This window comes from Megachile rotundata, chromosome 15 (genome assembly GCF_050947335.1).
Source record: "Megachile rotundata isolate GNS110a chromosome 15, iyMegRotu1, whole genome shotgun sequence".
In the NCBI taxonomy this organism is placed as follows: domain Eukaryota; kingdom Metazoa; phylum Arthropoda; class Insecta; order Hymenoptera; family Megachilidae; genus Megachile; species Megachile rotundata.
The window spans coordinates 7,336,618-7,358,928 of NC_134997.1; the positions used below are offsets into that span (position 1 = coordinate 7,336,618).

The following is a 22,311-nucleotide window of genomic DNA, read 5'->3' on the forward strand; positions in this document are numbered from 1 at the left end:
AAATTAATTCACCACTATTAAACCCCCAAAATCGAAATTTATTATGGAACACCATAAAGGTCACCTTATACCAAGCAAACTACCGTGTCCATAAAAACCATACAAAGATCTGGCAAAGAAAAAAAACTGAAAGAAGAAATATCGCGTTATGGTGGTGAAAAGGAGACAAAACTTTCCAGTCATTGTCCAGAGCATGAGATGACGTTTGATACCATCACCTCGATAGTCGCTTAAGCACAACATGCATCATCGGCGCAAGCTTAAAGTTTACACAGATCTAACACTCCATCGACGCAGCACCGATTTTTCACCATAATAACCAGAGGCTCTTTTTCACGTGCGAAATAGGCGCTGACGTAGTGGGGAGATTAGAAACGGGATATTATTTTATTACGAAGCACGCGTGCTCTTTTTCTTCAGCAACTCGGATTCGGGATACTACTTCCACTTTTTTCTGTTTCCTGTGGATGCAACGATTGTTACTTCTCGTGGAGGTTTGGACGAAGCTGCTGTAAGCTCAGGCGTTTAGGGGATCGGTAGGACAAGTGCACAGGGTTTGGTCGAAGATTATTCGATTAGTGAATTTGGTAGATCAGTGTTTCTCAACCATTTTGTGTCGTCTATTCTTCCATTCAAAATATTTCTGATTTGTGTCTGATAAAAATTTAATAGATGTGTAAATTTGTGTTTTAAGATATTTTTGTGTAAATTTGTATTTTAAGAAATTTTTGTGTAAATTTGTGTTTTGAGAAATTTCTGTGTAAATTTGTGTTTTGAGATATTTTTGTGTAAATTTGTGTTTTAAGAAATTTTTGTGTAAATTTGTGTTTTGAGAAATTTCTGTGTAAATTTGTTTTTTGAGAAATTTCTGTGTAAATTTGTATTTTAAGAAATTTTTGTGTAAATTTGTGTTTTAAGAAATTTTTGTGTGAACCTGTATTTTAATGAATTGTGATAGAAACTTGTATTTTAATCAATTTTAATAATTAGATAAGTTTAAAAAAATGTTGAAAGTGTAGAAATTTATAAATTTATTTTCATGAATATATTTATGAATTTATTCTTGAAAGTGTGTATTTTCAAAAATATATTATTATTAGTATTTATCTGTATAATTGTTCATAAATTTATTTCATACACTTCTTTTAATTTTATAAAAACTTGGTGATATAATATATACTGTAATGTGCACTGTATGATTATATAAATAGATTATAATATAACATTGTATATTGCAGTTGCATATGTAATGTATATGCAGTATATGTAACATATGTTGCATATGCATTTTACATATATTATGTATATGCATTCTATATATAGTATATATATGTATATGTGTATGCACTCTACATATAGTATACATATGTAACATACATTACATATGCATTCTACATATACTATATATATGTAACATACATCATTACATATGCATTCTACATATAGTATACATATGCAACATCCATTGCATATGCATTCTACATATAGTATACATATGCAACATCCATTGCATATGCATTCTACATATAGTATACATATGTAACATACATTACATATGCATTCTACATATACTATACATATGCAACATACATAACATATGCATTCTGCATATACTATACATATGTAACATACAATGCATATGCGTTCTACATATAGTATACATGTGTATACGTATTATAACACACATGGTACATATCGTATTCTGTACATATATTATGTAATTATACAATCTATATTATACATGTATATAATATACCTTATGTATTGTTTATTGTACATGCGTTATATAACATACACTGTACACTGTACATGTACACACATGTATAGTAGACATTGCACATGTATAACATATATTGTATGTTATATAAATAAACAAAATTGCATATTTTAAAATAACCTATACACTTGAAAAGGAACAAGTACACTTCAATGAAGTTCATCATTTAAATTTAATTGATGGAAAATAAAAAAATAAACCATACAAAATTTATTGAAACAAAATCCCTCACATATAACAAAATTTAGTAACCTTGTTTAAATAAATCCTATAAATTAACTGGAATTGAAATTTATAATTGTTGATCTTGTGTTGCATTTACACAAAACGGCAGCTATTATTTCCTGATGATTTAACGAAACCATAGGTTGAGAAACACTGCGTTAGATCATCCCATAAATAAAATCATAATAAATATATTTAATGACATTCATAATTATAAAGAAACAATTATTTAAAAATTTGTTCATTATTACTTTATAAAATTTGCTTTTACTTTCAAAAAATTAGTTTCCAACCTAACCTAAAATGAAACATTACGTAATCAAACGAGACACGTTCATTTTAGTTCAACGAGAATACGATATTATTTATGGGACAACTTGTAAAAATCGATCGTGTCCTTCCTCAACAACCACAAATGATTTATCCTCTCAAAATATTTCAAAGATTCTCCCATAGCAGTCATAAAACACGTATGTACTTATTTTCCATCTCTCGAATGGTGGATACTGTGTCAAGATATAACCTCAAATTCGTTTCGTGTAAAGTTAATTGAGTTTGTAATTCGAAATAGAGATTTATGTATGCACTGTGTTCAATTTACAAAATTAATATGCATTTTCGCAATTAGGTTATGAAATTTTTACAAGCTTCTACGGTTATATGTATATTTTATGACATTTATAAAATTATGTCTTATCAAATTTACATTTTTTTATACTTTATGAAATTAGTACAACTTTGTTCGCTTCAATATTTGATGACATTTACACAATTATGTTTTGGCAAATTTTTTATTTTCCTATACTTTATGAAATTTGTATAAATTTTGTACTTCACGACATTTATATGATTTTTATGTTGTATGAAATTTATACAATTTTAAAATTGGATATACCTGCAAGATATAAAAAATTTATAAAATTCGGTAATGAATGTATATTAATTTTGAGGTTAGGTCTGCTAATTGAGAGCTGAATAATAAAATATAGTACATATTTTATGGTTAATAAATAAAGCCTGATTTAAATCCTTCTCTTAATTTTTTTTTCATTCGTGGCTGATGGAAGAACAAACCAAAAAGCGATCTAACAAATACAACATGAGGCATAAGCTCTGATACGAGTAACATTGCAACAAACCAACGAGGATAAGCGAAATTAATGGAAGAGAGTGAGAAATTAACGAGCAGTGATTAAAGGGATGAAGCCGAGATATTCTGTTCAGTTTAGGCTTCTTTTAGTAAAGTAGGGGGAAATGCATAATGAATTTCTGAGCATGGTAGCTTTTGTAAAGAAAATGGCGATATAGGGAGAGGACATGTTATTGCAGAAAATTTGTAGATTTTAGAAATCAGAAAATGTAGAAATTTTTGAAATTTTCAGAATTGTGAATGAAAATTACATTTTTACATTTCTGAATTTACAAATTTTTTAAATTACAAATACTTAAATTTTGAAATTCAAAAGTTTTCGAATTCAATTTATATATTGCAAAATTTGTTAAATCGACTAATTCCTATATTCCCAAATTTCTTAGTTTTTCATTTCCTAAATTCCCAAATTTAAAAATTTCCCAATTCCTACATCCCCTTTGTTAATTTCCCATTTCCGAAATTCCCAAATTTTTTAATTTCCCACTTCTTAAATCCCCCAATTCCTAAATTGCCAAATTGTAAAATACCTCAATTCCTAAATTTCTAAATTTGTTAATTTCCCACTTTCCAAATTCCCAAATTTGTTAATCTCCCACTTCTTAAATTCCCAAATTTTTTAATTTACCACTTCTTAAGTTCCCAAATTCCTAAATTGCCAAATTGTAAAATGCCTCAATTCCTAAATTCCCGAATTTGTTAATTTCCTACTTCTTAAATCCCCCAATTCCTAAATTGCCAAATTCTAAAACTTCTCAATTCCTAAATTCTCTAATTTGAAAATTTCCTATTTCCTAAATCCCCCATTTGCTAAATTCCCAAATTCCAAAGTTGCTAATTTCTATAACCCAAAATTTTCAAGATCTCCAAATTTGCAAAGCCCCAAATCCTCAAGTCCCTAAATCCTTAAATCTCCAAATTCCCAAATCCCTAAATTCCAATATCCCCAAATCCCCCAATCCCCAAATTTCCAAATCCCTATATCCACAAATTCTCATACTCCAAATCATCAGATACCAATTTCATTTTTTTTCAAATCCAAGAAAAGGAAGTCGCCATTTTCCCTAGGAACACCTACCACTCTCAACATTCTAATAAACACATGTACATATTTACAGTGACAATTAACCCTCTATAATTTGCAAACATTTTCTTGTTAATTACCTAAATATTCAATATCAACCTGTTAATTATCAATAATATAAATAAACTTGCGAATAAAATAAAATATTACCAAAACATAAAAATTTCTTAGTAGTCAATTTCCATGAAAAAAAATTCATTTTTCCAAATCATTGCATCAAAAATTGTATATCACATTTTCGACGTGTTTTATCATAAAGAATTGTCAGAAGTTGCGTGTCTGGTGAGTTGGCAGTTGAAATCAACGTAAATCGTATCGCTTCGCGCGCCATCTCTTCAGACACGCGCAAGAAATAATATTTTGCGAATATAATTGTTAAATGATGCAGTTTGAACATATGTAACATAAAAATACATTTTCAGTGAAGGAATAAAAGCGAATAGAGGGTTAATACGAGTTTCTGTTATGGAATAGCAAGTGAAACGAAGAAAGAGAAGGTTTGTGACTCGGAACGCGTTTGCGCAGCATACATCCTCGAAGATCGGGAAAAGCATATAGAAATTTTCGTCAGAAATGGGGAGAAGAATGAAAATAAACGTAAACAGAGCTGTAAGCGCGCTCGACAGTGTTTTCCACAAGTTAAACATATGATACATACAGTTACAAGAAACTTTCGGAAAATGGTCCGAATTTCTTGGATCTATTCTCTCGAACTTTCTTTGAAAAATATTTAGTGACATTTCGTTTTAACGGAATACTTAAATAATATTGCTACTGCTATCTAAATAATACTTCGCAGGAAATAAAGATCTGCTCTACGAAGAGACTCTATTCTATTGCATTCGATAAGATATGCTATTTGAATTTCATATTTGTAATTTTCAAATAGAAATTTTATTAACTAATTGAATATTTATTAGATATGTATATATGTGTATATCTCAGAAAATTAAGTTATTTTATTAAAATAATTTCTTAGTATAGTATCATTGATTGTAAAATTAATTAAAAATTTGAAGAAAGAAAAATTTTGAATTGCTTGAATTATTGAAATTTTATAAAATCATGTGAAATATTTGAAATTTGGAAATTATTTGATATAAAACAATCTAGGTATTTGACAATATTTGTTACTGTAAACTGAGAAGAATAGAAAGAAAATTTTAACAATAATTGAGTAGAGACTGTTGTTGAGATTCTTTCTAACAAATCCTGCTATTTGACAATATCTGTTTTCGATAGAAATCAAAGGAACTAAAAATCGACGAAATTCTATTCAAGGCGCTAATTACTCACCTGTCACTAAAGACTAACTATCAAACATTAAATATTTAAAAAGAAAAGAACGAAAAGCCGACTAAGAATTATCCTGTGGATGGTGTTGGTTGCTGGCTTAAATATAGCCTGTTAGTATACTTTCCTAATGGAATGAGTGATTGAGGAAATTTGGAAATTTGGGGATTTTGGATTTGGAGGTTTGGAATTTAGGAATACAGGGATATAAGGAAGTGGATTTGGAAATTTGGGGATTTGGGAATTTAGAGAACTAGGGAACTACGATTTGGGAATTTAGGGATCTAGGGATTTGAGAATTCGGAAATTTAGGTATTTGGGGAATTTGGGAATTTTAATATTTAAGAATTTTGGAAATTTATAGCTTTGAGAATTTAAAAATTTGTGAATCTAGAGATTTTTAACTCTGAGAATTTGGAAATTTGAGGATCTAGGGATTTTTAACTTCGACAATATGCAAATGTGAGAATCGAGGGATTTTTAACGTTGAGAATTTGGAAATTTGAGAATCTAGGGATTTTAACCTTGAGAATTTGGAAATTTGGGAATTTAGGGATTTTTAACGTTGAGAACTTGGGAATTTGAGAACCTAGGGATTTTTAATCTTGAGAACTTGGGAATTTGAAAATCTAGGGATTTTTATCCTTCAGAATTTGGAAATTTGGGAATGTAGGGATTTTTAACCTTGAGAATTTGGAAATTTGAGAATCTAGGGACTTTTAACCTTGAGAATTTGGAAATTTGGGAATCTAGGGATTTTTAACGTTGAGAACTTGGGAATTTGAAAATATAGGGATTTTTAACCTTGAGAATTTGGAAATTTGGGAATCTAGGGATTTTTAACGTTGAGAATTCGGAAATTTGAGAATCTGGAGATTTTTAACGTTGAGAATTTGGAAATTTGAGAATTATAGGGATTTCCAGCATCCAGCATCTAACATCCAAGGATTAATTGCGTATTCCCATTCGGAAAAATGAAAAATTTCGTAAATTATCGTCAAATTATCTTTTATATAAATGCACTAAAGTGACAGTAATTAAAAGTGAAATGCCATAATGAACTCCGAAATAATTTTGAAGACAATAAAGAATCAGCTAAAAAACTTGTGCACTAAAATAGCAATGACCCAATAATTTTGTTATCTTATAAATCGTGTAGAAGAGAGGACTCCGAATGGGAATATCTCGAACGAAAAGAACGATAAAACAAAATCCACAATATTTCAATACAATCTACAGTGTCGTTCACATAAATTCGTACTCTCAAATTGCATCAGTTAAAATTGCAATGTTGCCAGAAGCACACAGCCATCTTCCAACACTCCCGTAGCCCGCGAATTTTGAACGCAAGATAAAAGTAAACAAAACCTACAGTTATATTACAGTGACTGGCTTGTATAATGTATAATTTTTTAACCTAAATTCTTTTGTATAAAAAGAAATATTAAAAAGCAAACAACGCTATGACAGTGTTTCACATAACTAAATATAACTGTTTAGTCTGTTACTCTTGTGTGCCACAACGTAATTTGCGTTTAAATTTCGCGGGCAAAGCAAGCATTCAAATATGGCTGCATTTGTTGCCAGGGACACCATTGTCTTTTATAATACTGCAATTTTAGAGGCGAATTTATGTGATGACCCTGTATAAAATGTTCGAAAATTATGTCACGACTACTATAACATTATTCTACGTCTCTGAATTTACGAAGCCCTGTAAAAGTTGTCGCAGAATTGACATTAATCTTGAAATTCAAGGTTAAATCTTATTGATCGCTGTATGGTGTAATACTAATCAGAGTCTAGAAACAACCATGGATTTATTTAAAAAATGTTAGGTTTTCATTACTGACAACTCATGGTGGTATGAAAACTGTCCATTCAACGTGCAAGTGATTCTACATGAAAAAGTAAGTCAAAAAGTTTCTATAAACTTTTTTCGTACGATGATTCGCTTCTGAGAAAATAGACTTTAAAGTTACAGTGGATACGAGTGCGATTCAACATGGCTGCCGCGATGCCGCCATTTTGTTTCTCTCGCGCTCGCCATATTGAACCTCACATATCGGCAACTTTAAAGTCTATTATCTCGAAAACGAATGGTCGTACGACAAAAGTTCATAGGACATTTTCGATTTACTTTTTCCTGTAGAATCGCTTGTGTTTCGTACGAACCTCCACAATTACCGCACTTCGAGTTATTAGTAACGCAAGTGTCATTTTTCGAGGAAACTCTTCACTTCCATTTTGTAGACCCTCTAATTAATATTACAGTAATAAAGATTAATTTTGAAAGTCAAGGTGAACCATGCGGCAATTTTCACAGACACAGAGACGCGGAATAACATAGCGCATAATTTTGAAATGCTCTGAACTGAAAAATTCGGGCCAGTTTCGCGAAGATCAGCTACGAAAGAGAACTAAAAAAGGAAAGTGTACTCCATGCATAAGCCGTGGTACCATTAGCAGATCATCATTGGAGTCGCGCATCCGCTTCTTGCCGAGTTCGATGCTCGCCATACTGGCACTCTGAAGTCCTCCGGGAACCGCAGTTGCCGGCACTCCTGACACTCCGCTAGCCAACGCGCCCATTCCCGCCACGTTCGTTGGCATAGTCGCCGTCTGCTTTTATTTTCGTTTTTTTTTCATTGTATATACACATTGCCGTTTTTCGTTCATTTTGTATATCCGTTCAAATATTCCCGTTTCGTTTGAATATATCGCAGCCCCATCGTGATCACCGGTACCGCCGTATACATTCGTCGAAACACGATCACGTGTTCGTCAATGTTGTTGTTCGTATCGATTGTCGTTAATCGTTGTTAACGTTTACGTATCGATATTGTTTTTTTTCGGCGTTGTTTAGTGAATGGGCGGTGATCGAGGTTGAAAATATCGTGTGTCCGGTCGGGCGATAATTTTTGCAGGCGTTAATTGGCGGGTGTAGCGAAGCGCACAATTGTTTTTGTTTTTTTTTCGGTTTATTTTATTTTGATTTTTTTTTTTGGTCAGCAAGCATGAAGAAGCATCGTCAGGCGGAAGAGGGCAAGATAAAAATAAAAAAAAAACAGAAAAACAGACCAGTTGAGGCTGAAGCTAAGAAATGACAATAATCACGGTAATCTAAGTATCGAGATAAAGCCATATATATGGACGTACGTGTATACATGGCTGTATATTACATAATACTGTACAGAGGGGGCGTTTACAGGTATATATACATATATCAGGAGATAATGATGTATGTATATATAGGTTATGTCGAGCCAGTTCGTTTATATATTATACAGGGCGTCTCAAAATGCAAGTTCCATGTTTGAGACTGGAAAAATTTGTTGGGGTGAAATCTTTTTTGTGCTTTACATTGTTTTTGAGAAATACTAATTCTTTTTAATTATAAACAATGATTGTAATAAAATTTTGATCACTGTTATAGTTTTTGAAAATCAATTAAAACAAGCGATATAAATTATAAATATAATAATCTTGTAACTATGAATTATAAAAATATAATAATAATCTTGTAATTATAAATTGTAATAACTCTTATGAATTATAGAAATGATAATACAAGCATAATAATTATAGTAATTGTAACAAAATTGTAGTAACTTTGACTGAACTTCAATGTAAAAATTAATTGGAAATATTGATATAAATGTCTGTTTTGAAGTTAAAGAAAATTATTTACAAATTGCTCTAGTGTTATTATAGTATAGTGATCATTGTAATAATTGATTTCTGTAAGAAATATTTTTTGTAAAAGGAAGAGAGAGATATAGAAATTTATAAATTTGAAAATGTATGAATTTATGAATGTCAATGTTTACAAATGTAAAATATGGGAATATAAAATTGAAAACAGCCACCGAACACATTGCTCTCCTCTATAAAAAAATGAATCGAATCAAACATTAAATTTCTACAAATAATATAACAATGATCTAATTATCTAATAGTAATTATAAATTTACCTCAAAAACAAAACTGCCACAATATTCACTTACTTTTTAGCTCCTCAGCTGAACCCCATTTTGAAACACCCTGTAGGCACGAATTCACGAAATCGCAGATTGATGCCACAAACATCAACCACCATGTTAATTTTACCAACTCTCCCTCAAAACAGCCCCAAGAATTACACAACAAAGTTGTCAGCAGACCCGCGTTTACGTGAATCCGAGGCACAAAATGAAACAAGAAACAGAAGTATTCCGAAGATCAGCTAGAAAGCAGACATTCGTTATTTGAAAATAGGAAACGTGTAGCGCGATCGATAAAGAATATCAACAGGTGTATCTGGAAGTCGCCGGCAGCAATCTGCGAAGTAATTAGAGGACGTCATCGCAAGAGTCCCGGGGTTCCTTCAAGTGAGAAACACTTGGGGGTGTCTCGAGAACGGCGGAAATAAAAGGAAACGAAAATAACGGAGGAAAATTCCATTCGATTGGTCCAACAGGATATCGTCCGGCGTTTCCAGATCCCGGGCTAAATACCTGAAATAATGCCGGCTAATCTATCGAAATTCGTTAGTCTCGATCTATCCTACTCCCTCGACTAATTGTTACTTTCTACCCGACAAGGGAGGAAAATAGAGTATCGCAACAGGTGAGGGACGTCCATCTTGGCTGCCTGAAAATTCAACGAAGAGAAATGTTCATTTAATGGACACGTCAGGTTCGATGATTCTCTGAAGGGCTCTCCGCTGGTCTTCTTCTCGGGCTCGTTTTTGCTCGAATGATATTTCATCGTGTTAAATTTCCGGTGTTCGAATTGTTACTATGTGATCGTGTGTACGAATGGTCCGTGAATTCCTTTCGCGTCTGCTGATGGTGTTAAGGGTGATTTCGTGTCATTTCGCAAACACACCGGGCAGACAATTCCGAGGAGTGCACTTTTCGAACGTTTCGTTCAAGATCAACGCTAACAGATTGCGAGATTCGTTGGGCGTTAGGGTACACTCGGTGACGGCCGAGCTGTTGAGAAACAACGCGAGCTTTGTTTGGGGAAGATTGAATGATATATGGAGGTTTGCTTTGTAGCTATTAACCCCGAAATGGTTTACGGTGCGATGTGTGGATATTTCACGTGGAAGATGAAATAGTCGTATTTTAGAATTTGTATTCTTACTCGAGTAATACTATTGTGTGGATCTAATGAATATCAGAAAAGGGAATAATTGTGTTTGTGATGCAAGGTTGGGAATTTGAGAATTTGGAAATTTGATGAGAATTTAGATGCGACACATTTTGAAATCTAGGGATTTGTGAATTTGAAAATTTCAGTTTCTAGGGATTTCTAAATATGAGAATTTTAGTTTCTAGGGATTTTTAAATATGAGAATTTCAATATCTAGGGATTTCAAAATCTGAGAATTTCAACATCTAGGGATTTCTACATGTGAAAATTTCAGTGTCTAGGGATTTTTACATATGAAAATTTCAGTGCCTGGGGATTTTTTAGTATGAAAATCTCAGTGTCTAGGGATTTTTACATATAAAAATTTTAGTGCCTAGGGATTTTTTAATATGAAAATTTCAGTAACTAGGAATTTTTTAATATGAAAATTTCAATACCTAGGGATTTTTTAATATGAGAATTTCAGTATCTAGGGATTTTTAATATGAAAATCTCAGTATCTAGGGATTTTTATGTATGAAAACTTCAGTATCTAGGTATTCTTAACAAGAACTACAATATCTAGGAATTTTTAATGAAAATTTCAATATCTCAGGATTTTTAGTGAGAACTTGAAAATCTAGGGATTTTCAATGAGAATTTCAATATCTAGGGATTTTTAATAAGAATTTCAGCATCTAGGGATTTTTAATGAGAATTTCAGTATTTAGGGATTTTTGGGTCTGTGAATTTCAATATCTGGGGATTATTTTAGCAAATTAGGAAAATGATGCATTAGAAATTTAAGAATTTATGAATTTATAAAATTTAAAAAAGTCGAAAAATAAAATTTGCAAATCCATTTGAAATGCAAAAATTTCAATCAAAGTCTAAAAATTTTGTAATTTCGTAATTTGTAATTCTTAACTCGAAAATCCTAACTTTAACCCCAATTAAAATTACCTAAAAATAAATATCTACCCCTTTAAATATCTACTTCTTCCACCGAAGCTAATTATTATAAACAAAAACTCGCAATTCCATAAACAAATAACAAGCTTCTTAAAAAATGAAAATGTCAACTGTTTCATCGCACATCTTAAAAAATGAAAAACATCAATTATTCCATGAAGCCACAATTATCACAGTGTCAATAAAATAATTACGTAAACACATTGTTTCTCAACAATTCGCCGCCAACAGTGTCGACGCGAACGATTAATTTGCGCATAAAACAAAATTTCGACCGTAAGTTCGTTAATCGATACAGAATGCACCCCTGGGAAATTGAAAACCACTTTTAGAGAATAAGACTTCCCTGCCAACAAGCTGGTCTGCCGCAATCATCTATGCGAGACTTTTCTTCCATTGTATCCGGACGTGGCTGCAGCTCTCTGCGTGACGTTGCTGAAAATATCTTTCTCACGTTTCCTCCTGTTTCTATCCTTTCTTTTTAGACTTTAGTCTCTCTAGTTGTACCATTATTTCTTCACGGATAACAGACAATTCTATCCTCCGAGAAAAAAACGTACGAACCGAACAATATATCTTTCATTGTTCGCTCTTGGTAGGTGACTTCTTTCGAGCGATGCTTTAGTGTTGCTTAATACTTCAGTTTTTTTAACGATCCTCGAGGGATCGGCTTTCTGCCAGTGGAATAATTTTGATCGAATGATGAAATTAACACGTGTACGAACATTTTTGAATAGCTTTTGTTTTTGGTTAACACGTTTCGTATCGGGGGAGGTTTTGGAATGATTTTGAGCGAGGGGTTGAGACAGGTAGAGAATTCTTGTTCTTTTGGATGATAATATTTTAGATATTTTATTATTTAGGGTCTCAGTATTGTAGATAGTCTAATTTGCAAGTTTTCGAGTTTCATGGATTTTTCAATTTTTAATTGCTTAAATTTAGATTTTTAGATTTTCCAATTGTTAATTTTTAAATTTTCAAATTCTAAAATATTCAAATTTTCAAATTTAGAAATTGAAATATTCAAATTTGGAAGTTTTTGAATTTTTCAATGCTGAAATTACCAATTTGAAATTTTCAAAATACTAAAATTCCTAATTTGAAATTTTCAAAGGCTAAAATTTTCAAGTTTTTAATTTTTCAAATTGTAAAATTTCTAAATTCAAATTTTCAAAGTCTAAGATTTTCAAGTTTTTAATTTTTGAAATTCTAAAATTTCTAAATTTAAATTTTCAAAGGCTAAAATTTTCAAGTTTTTAATTTTTGAAATTCTAAAATTTCTAAATTTAAATTTTCAAAGGCTAAAATTTTCAAGTTAAAAAATTTTTAAATATTAAAGTTTCCAACTGAAAATTTTCGAAAGCTAAAATTCTTAGCATAAAACTTTCAAAATACTAGAATTTCCAAATACTAAAATTTTCCATTTAAATTTTTAAAAGCTAAAATTCTCCATTTTTGAAATTTTCAATTATTAAAATTGTTAACTCAAAATTTCTAAATACTAAAATTCTAATCTTCATAAATTTCCAAATACTAAAATTCTGAACTTCATAAATTTTCAAATCTCAAATTTCAGTCCTCCAATTTCCACACAAACTTCCATAAACAAACAAATATTCAAAAATCCCAAAACACTCAAATTCTCCTGTCCCAACATATCCAATTTCCCAAGCACCAAATCGCAAATCCTTTTAATCCATAAAACGCAGGTATAAAACTCAATCAACTTCAACAGATTTGACTGAAATATCAAATTTCGATATGAAACGTGTTAAAACTCCAGTGATATAAAAACTCGATTCGAATAAACTCCTACAGCTTGCGATAAATCCTTAAGCACTTTTTCTATGAAACCGTAAGAAACCGGTACCCGTCTACTCTATATTTCCCTTCTTTTTCTAGAATCGACAGCTCTCACAGTGTTTTTGTGTGGGACAGCAAAACAGCAGCAAGGGTTGATAGCCGGGGTTCGTGCAACACAGCTTGTCAGCAGAGTGGTGTACGTGTCATTCATAAAAGACATGTCACTTTAACTACAATTTATTTACAAAATGGACTCGTTCCATTTCCACTAATAAATTTACAAAAACATCCCTTAAAAACGCACCCTTGTCTCACGACGATCTAACATTTCAAATTCCATGAAAAATTTGATATATTGTTTTGAGAAAAGTAATAACATTATGTAGATTAATTTAATCACGAGACAAGGGGTAAAATAAAATATAGAAATGGAACGACCACTCGCGGCTGCAAGAACGTTTTTGTATACTCATTAGAACCTAGGCACCGAACAGGTGATTAGTGTATTTTGCAAACTATAGTCGCTTTGCACCTGGATAGCTGCGATAGGCTGCTAGAAAGAGAGAAATAGAACAGTGGTGTTTGGTGACGTTAAAAAAAGAATTGTGCCTAAAAAGTATACTACTCGCTACACGGTACGGGGACAAGGTGGAAATGTCGTATCGAGGGGGTGTAAAAACGGACGAACACAAAAGCGAGAAACGATGGGGTGTGATCTGATAGAGAAACGTGAAAATGATGAGACGGGGGAAAAAATTTGAGATAAAGAAACGGAAGCATTAAGAGACTGTACCGTGAACAACGGGGTGGCGAAAGGAAACGATTTAACTTGACGTGGGATTATGTGAATAACCGGTGATATACTGGGTGTCCTTGAAATAGATGGTCTCTTTAGCTGATCGTATGTTGAGATTCTTATCTAGAGAAAATATTGTGTAATGATATGTTTTTAGTAATATTATTTATTTATTAGAAAATATTTCATTATTTATTTTGACTATTTATAAATTATTATTCGTTTTATAACAATATGTGGAATTATTGATTTATGTTATTGTAAATTATTTGTTATAGTAATACGTTAAATATTTATTTTATTATTAATTGTATAATAATATGGAGAATGTTATTGATTTAATTATTTAGTTTGTAGTAATACATCAAATATTTTATTATTTATGTCAAATTAAAAAAAATTATTTGTTTTAATATTTATATGACAGTAATATGTATTATTTATGTTACACTAACAGGTAAAATAGTATTTACTTTGTATTATATTGGAAAACTTCATTTATTTCATTTTTTATGTTATTAATAAATTATTATTAAATATTTAAAATAATATAAAATATTATTTCTGTTATAATAATACATAAATAATTGTTTATTTCAATATTTATTGTATATTAAAAAATAAGATATTATTGATTGTATTATATGTTATAATAAAACATAAAATATTTTGTTTATTATTCATGTTACAAAATATTAGAAAAAATTATTTAATTACTTGCATCACAAAAATATATTTAACATATTACTTTGTGTTTCATTTATATTATAACAACACACGAAATATTTATCTCACTGCTACATTAAAATAATATGTAAAATGTTATTTATTTTACTATTTATTTAAAATTAATTTTATTATGTACGTCAAAAACAAACGATTATTTATGTTATAATAAATAAATTATACAGCAATATTTAATTTTATACCAAATAAAAGATGTTTAGAATAGTATTATTAAAAATTGTTAATAACAAAGACAGGAAAATTTAAAAATTTCGTTATATAAATAAATAAAAGTTTGAGGATATATATTTAATATTAGATCCATACAAATTTAAGTCTATAGTTTTTTAATTAAATTTCCAAATGTTAAAAAAGTAAGATTGTTTAAATTTTCACAAAATTACCACAACCTTGAAAATAAAGATATAAGGTTTAAGATTGATCTACAACTGATACATTCTTTTTGATTGATTAAAAGTTTCCGATATTAAATATTTGATCTTGTCACTACCTACCTTAAGAAGACCACCTTTTTCAGAGACACCCTATATGGATAACCGTACAGACTGCAATCTCCCATTTTCAAATCAGTTCAATCCATCAAAAATTAAAAAACCTTTCTGAACCTTGTTACGGTCTTCCGGGTCCTATTTGACCCAACTTTACACCTTCAGTTACCATCAAACATTACATAATTACCCATTCATTCCTGTCTCCGTGAAACTCTGTTAAAAATCAATTAAAAACTTTCACGCAACACGAAAATATAAACAAAATGTCTGGTACTCAAATACAGTAAAAACTACTTCCGAAGATACATTTTCTAAAAATGTTAATAATCGTTAAGCAATTGCACATATTATAAAATAACAAATTATGTGAAATATCTAAATAAAGTTCGAGGAGATTAAATCTGTAACGGTTACAGCATGATTCGAGGACTGCGCAACTGTTGGCCAATTTTACATTGCGGTTGAGTAAAACCTGTATCACGTGCGACAATGCTATCCATGAATATCGGTCGTAATATGTATACTGCACAAGAGAAAGAGAAACAGGGGACAGCTCGATACATGTACAATTAGCGGCAATATATACAGAGTACATGGAATACGTAAGAGTAGGAGTGGGCATCAAGGAAATCATGTGACAGTGTCTTACGTTGTGTCATTCAACTTGTTTAAGTAGACGATATGAAGATTGTAATACTTTATAAAATTATTTATTTATTATGTTTTATCAAATGGTTCAATTTGCAATTGGTATATTATTTTTAGATTATTGTGGATTGCTGTTATATTCGTGTGGACCACGTCGATGTAGCTTGTAGGGATTCTATGCGTGACAATACTATGTCAAGATAGAGTAATTGAGATTGCAATATGTTGGGAGATGCATTGTTATAGTACGTGTGATTATACAGCGCGGGGAGATGCTACGCGTGACGGTATGACACGTGACGATACTACGTGTGACGATACTACGCGTGAAGGTACTACGCGTGACGGTATGACGCGTGACGATATCACGCGTGACGATATCACGCGTGACGGTATTACGCGTGACGATACCACGCGTGACGGTACTACGCGTGACGATACCACGCGTGACAATACCACGCGTGACGATACTACGCGCGAAGGTACTACGCGTGACGGTATGACGCGTGACAATATTACGCGTGACGATACTACGCGTGACGGTATGACGCGTGACGATACCACGCGTGACGATACCACGCGTGACGATACCACACGTGACGGTATGACGCGTGACGGTACTACGCGTGATCGTATGACGCGTGACGATACCACGCGTGATGGTACGACGCGTGACAATACCACGCGTGACGGTATGACCCGTGACGGTACTACGCGTGATCGTATGACGCGTGACGATACCACGCGTGATGGTACGACGTGTGACAATACCACGCGTGACAATACTACGCGTAACGATACCACGCGTAACGGTACTACGCGTGACGCTATGACGCGTGACGGTACTACGCGTAACGGTATAACGCGTGATACTACTACGCGTGACGATACCACGCGTGCCAATACAACGCGTGACGGTACGACGCGTGATACTACTACGTGTGACATTACAACACGTGATATTACAACGCGTGATGTTACTACACGTGACGATATAATGCGTGATGATACGAAACGTAAGAATACGACGCATGACGATACTATACGAAATTATACAGCGCAACCTATAATTATCTAACGCGTCATATCTGACGTGCAGCAATCCAACGCGCCGATATCTGACGTGTTGCAATCTAACGCCCTACTATTCCACGGACTATAATCTAACGCGCAGCTCTACAACGCGTCATTGTTCAACAAAACGTTGTCTAACGTGCCGTAATCCAACGCGTCGTAATTTGATGTGTCGTTATCCAGTGTGTGATAATTTAACGCGTCATTATCCAACATGTCGTAATCTAATGCGTTCTTATCCAACGTGTCGTAATCTAATGTGTCCTTATCCAACGTACCGTTATCTAACGGGTCATAATCCAACGTGCCATTATCTAACTCGTCATTATCCAATATGTTGTAATCTAATGCGTTCTTATCCAACGTGTCGTAATCTAATGTGTCCTTATTCAACGTACCGTTATCTAACGAGTCATAATCGAACGTACCGTTATCTAACGGGTCATAATCCAACGTGCCATTATCTAACGGGTCATAATCCAATAAAACATCGCAGTTAAATGCGTGGCAAGACAAATTCCACCCAATGTTGAATTTTTCAAAATTTTTTACCATTTGTTATATCGCATCGTCTACTTAAACATCTCAAACGTCAAACGATACATCCTTTTTGTCCAGGTAACAATGCAAGACACTACACCGAATGACTGACATGATACCCATCCCTGCATAAGTGGGACTACAAGGGAGAAGCCCGACGTATATACTCGACGTAGATTGGCAAAAAGCAGCGCAGCAACGAAAGCTCCTTTTTCTTACGCAAACCCAGGAAACTGAAAGATCGTGACGATACACGTGAAAGATTGAAGAAAGAGTAGAAAATAGAAAGAAGATCGTGTGAACGTAGAAGGATTGATTAAATGCGTGTACTTCGAATGTTCTCTCGTAGATACTACTTCAGCTTCGGTTAATAATAATTTAAACAATTATTCATATTTTGTGATAAATATGAAATGACATATTTTAACCGTAACAAAATGTGAATATATTTTGACCATGGTAAAATATGGTGGTGCAATTTGCATGGGACGTAACGTGTGATCATATAAATCGCATGATCATCCATGTGTTATGTAAATCTGTTAATGTAAACAAACATTTATTTTCGAATACGAGTTTCATGCAAATTATTTCACTGAAAATATATTTTAATCAATACACACTTCATTTTTGTATGATATTCATACGAAGAACACGCGGTATAAAATAAAAGATAAAACAGGTAGAAAAAAGGGGTAAGGGTTTAAAAAGATAATAGCGATGACTCTCATGTGTGCCTACGTTCATGTTCAAAAATCTTATAATAATCGTAAAAGTTTGTGAAAAACACTTTTGATGTAGTAATAAATTTCATGTACATTTTGTTTAATTTGAAATTTTTATAAAATATTGGAAACAAAAAAAATAAAGTGTTCAAATAATTTTTGTGTTTTCTGTAATTTTTATAGTTATATCTTGCACATTTATTGCTACCAAAGTGAACTTATATTATAAACATTTGAAAATACTAATTAATATAAAAATGTATCTCAAGAATTATTATTAATAATCTTTCGGTTGTGATATAATAACATATGTTAATTTAATTCGATTTCATCAGTTAACTCTGAAAAATGTAACAAAACAATCGATATTCTGTATTATCAACAATTCATTAATTGCCAGTTATATTTATGCACAAGGATCGAAATATAAATGCAAATTTTCATATATGCAAATGGATATTGACACCAATTATACAATCAATTTTATGTTATCAATCATGTAGGATTATTTAATTACTCCTCGTTACTTACATTTCTCACCTTGATTATATAAAAACTTCAATTATATAAAATAGCAACAGAAATAAATCTCTATACCATAAAATAGTGGAATTTAGTAATAAACTTCATAATGTTAATTAAACTTAAATTTGGTAGCAAAAGTGCATCGATGTAAATAAACATTTCAAAATTAATTTAAACCTTGTTCATATGTAAATGATCCTACGTAATCATCTACATTACCCATCTACCAATGGGTAAGCACATTTACGTATGGGAACAATAACCCATTTTATATGGACACGTGTATAGGGTGTCCGTGAAGTGTAGGACCAAATTTACTGAATCTATCAATACAGTAAAAATTTGTTATCAATGTATAGTACAAAATGTTCTATCGAATAATCACATGCATTCAAATTAATTAAGAAACAAGTAACACTCAAATATTGTTCACACATTGTAAGTATCAACTGGTACGACGGCCATTTTGTCGTACTAATAGTATAACGGCCATTTTGTCGTACTGAAAGTGTAGCGGCCATTTTGTCATTGCAAAAGTGTGCTGGCCATTTTGTTATAGCAAAAGGTATAGTAGCCATTTTGTTGTAATAAAAGGTATAGTAGCCATTTTGTTGTAATAAAAGTTGGTGACCATTTTGTTGTATTGAAAGTATGGTGGTCATTTTGTTGTACTAAAATTATGGTGGTCATTTTGTTGTGCTAAAATTATGGTGGTCATTTTGTTGTATTAAAATTATGGTGGTCATTTTTGTTGTACTAAAATTATGGTTGTCATTTTGTCGTATTAAAAGTATGAATAGCCATTTTATCACAGTAGAAATATGGTGGTCATTTTGTTATACTAAACGTATGGAGGCCATTTTATAATGGTAGGTGGCCATTTTGTCAGAGTAAAAGTATAGTGGCCATTTTGTTACAATAAAAGTATCGGGTAACCTACAGATTTGTTGAAAAGTTTATATATAAATATAAAAAGTAAAAATGGTAATACTACGTGTCATATTTAGTAAATAAATATAAAATTGTTTAAATTTTTAAAAAATTACTAGGAACTGGTTGACTCAGTAGGTTAGATTAATATTGTATTGTACTTATTGTATACAAAATTCATCAAGAGCTTGAAGCATAATAATATAAATAATTAAATGTAGCTTTAACTGTAGATTGCTTCTGACTTACTATAACTACAAAATATCTGACCACTCATATTCACTCGACTACAACATAACCTTTACACTCAGAAATCCTCATTTATTTCATAAAGTTTCAAAATTTGGTCCCAACGGTTACGAACACCCCTCGTGAAAGTCATCGATCAAAAACTCAAAATGGCGATATCACAAACCCATGACCATATCGAAGAATGACATATTTCCCTAAAAAGCAAACCGGAAGTGTCATCACGGTACACTCTCCTTGATGCAAACGAGAAAACCAAAAAACAGAAAAACAACATATTAAGGTAAAAACAAAAGTGTATCCAGGATAATGACTGAACCAAACAAACATTGGCTGCGCCTCCAAAAATCCTGACATTCCTGATTTAGCTGAAACGTTACGGGTAACTTCATTGGAAACAACGTTAGCGAGAAGGATTTTTACGAATTCGATCAGAAATCGGTCCCTAATTTACCGACGTGACGCAGAGTAGGTTTCAGAGATGTTTATGCGAAAGATTTGATGAAAAAATTAATAATTGTGATGATGTATATCCAAGTATAGTTTCCTTTTAAATTATAGCGTGTTATATAACATAGTATACACGAGTATACTGCACTCGGTATCTGTCAAACTATCTATAATCAAACTAGTACAGTATAACCGAGTACAATTCACATTGTATACTAAAAGCCGGCAATACTACAAATTATGATGCCACATGTGTAGTGGCCATTTTGCTACAACTCTAGTGACCATTTTGTTATAACTCTAGTGGCCATTTTGCTATAATTATAGTTATACCACCCAGTTGGTAAAGTCAGATCCTTTCGTTCGATTCATCAAAAATCCTCGCAACGTTTCAACATGAGCCCATAAAATTTCAGCTAAATCTGGGGTAAGCTTCTCGGAGGTTCCGCCGAAACATTATAAGAGATACAGATTGTTAGACAGACAGAGAAAGAGAGTTAGCCATGATAAAAAGACAGACACACAGAGATGATAGAAAGAGGAAAGTAGAGAGAGAGATAGAGATAGATAGATAGATAGAGAGAGAGAGAGAGAGAGAGAGAGAGAGAGAGAGAGAGAGAGAGAGAGAGAGAGAGAGAGAGAGAGAGAATGCATTACCGCAATGCTAGCCCGAGATTGTGCGGCCTTAATGTGGGCTTGAAGGTGCAGAGGGGGGTGGAAATAGCGGCAGGGGTCCCGATTGCATCGGCCCTTGACAGCGTCCATGCAGACCGTCACAGAGCCGTCCTCGTTCGCCTGCACCGTCTCGAGGGGGTGCGCAAACCGGCACTCCGTCTCGCCGCGTTTGCACGCCCCGCGTTGAAACTCGCGACATACCTACAGCAAGAGCGAACACGCATGGCATGGCACTCTATCTATGTGTCCAAAGGGGGCTGGCTAAGGGGGCGGAAGGGGCGCAAAACCGGGGGTTAGGCTCCGGGAGGTTCCGTCAGGCGTTTCCTGTGTACAGTAGAGTCTCCGTAACTGCGCGCGGCGCGGGGACCGAAACCGAGCAGTTACGGCGAACGCAGTTTCTCGCAGCGATTCACCTGTTATCTGGCGATTTATCCTCAGGATTTGCACGCGTTGGGAGCTGAGAAGATGGCAGTTGGCTCTTAACGCAGTGGATCCTTCTTACATAGAACGCGCATGCATCCCTAACTAGCTGTAGGACGTAAAAGTGGAGGACGGGAACTCTTCTCGTCTGGCTGTCAACTTTTCAGCTGCCAACAGTGCACGACAATCGCGAGTAGTTCTGGCTAGCTGCTCGAGATTCTTATCGGGGACTAATGACCGTTGTCGAGCAGTTACAGGGACTTTACTGTACTATGCGCACGCCACAAGATGAGCTCTAGGAATTCGGAGAAGCACTTGTGTCTCGGTTTGTGTGGCTGGTGTAACTATTTGTACGCTGTAGCACTTCGGGTATCCTTTCGAGACTCGTCTTGTGACGGGCGGACAGTGTGGAAGTATTGGAAGCTCTTATAATGATTTCTATGAGTCGTTATTGTATTTCGATGAAATATTGTGTGTTATGGGGGTGATGTCTTCTGAAGTACGTTTGAACAATTCGAAAAATTCAAACAATTAAAACAATTCGAATAATCCAAACAATTCAAACATTCGAATAATTCGAACAATTCAAACAATTCGAATAATTCAAACAATTCAAACC

At 33.0% G+C, this 22,311-nt stretch overlaps 1 protein-coding gene across 18 annotated transcripts in view; it reads right to left on the reverse strand.

Annotated features, from left to right (window-relative positions):
• Positions 1-22,311, reverse strand: part of LOC100878152 (protein muscleblind) — a 491,425-nt gene that overhangs the window by 34,987 nt on the left and 434,127 nt on the right. For 9 of the 18 annotated variants that reach the window (XR_013040693.1, XM_076540516.1, XM_076540503.1 and 6 more), the window contains 2 exons: positions 21,255-21,473; positions 7,990-8,151 (listed from right to left, as the gene is read on the reverse strand). The exons of 5 other annotated variants lie outside the window; for them this stretch is intronic. Coding sequence is in view for 12 of the 13 variants with exons in the window: in XM_076540516.1 (XP_076396631.1) it covers positions 7,990-8,151; positions 21,255-21,473 (381 nt within the window). In the remaining variant the exon portion in view is untranslated. Of the gene's footprint in view, positions 1-7,989; positions 8,155-13,838; positions 13,973-21,254; positions 21,474-22,311 lie in introns of those variants that run through there. 4 more of the 18 variants (XM_076540517.1, XM_076540511.1, XM_076540509.1 and 1 more) reach the window with 4 other exon arrangements.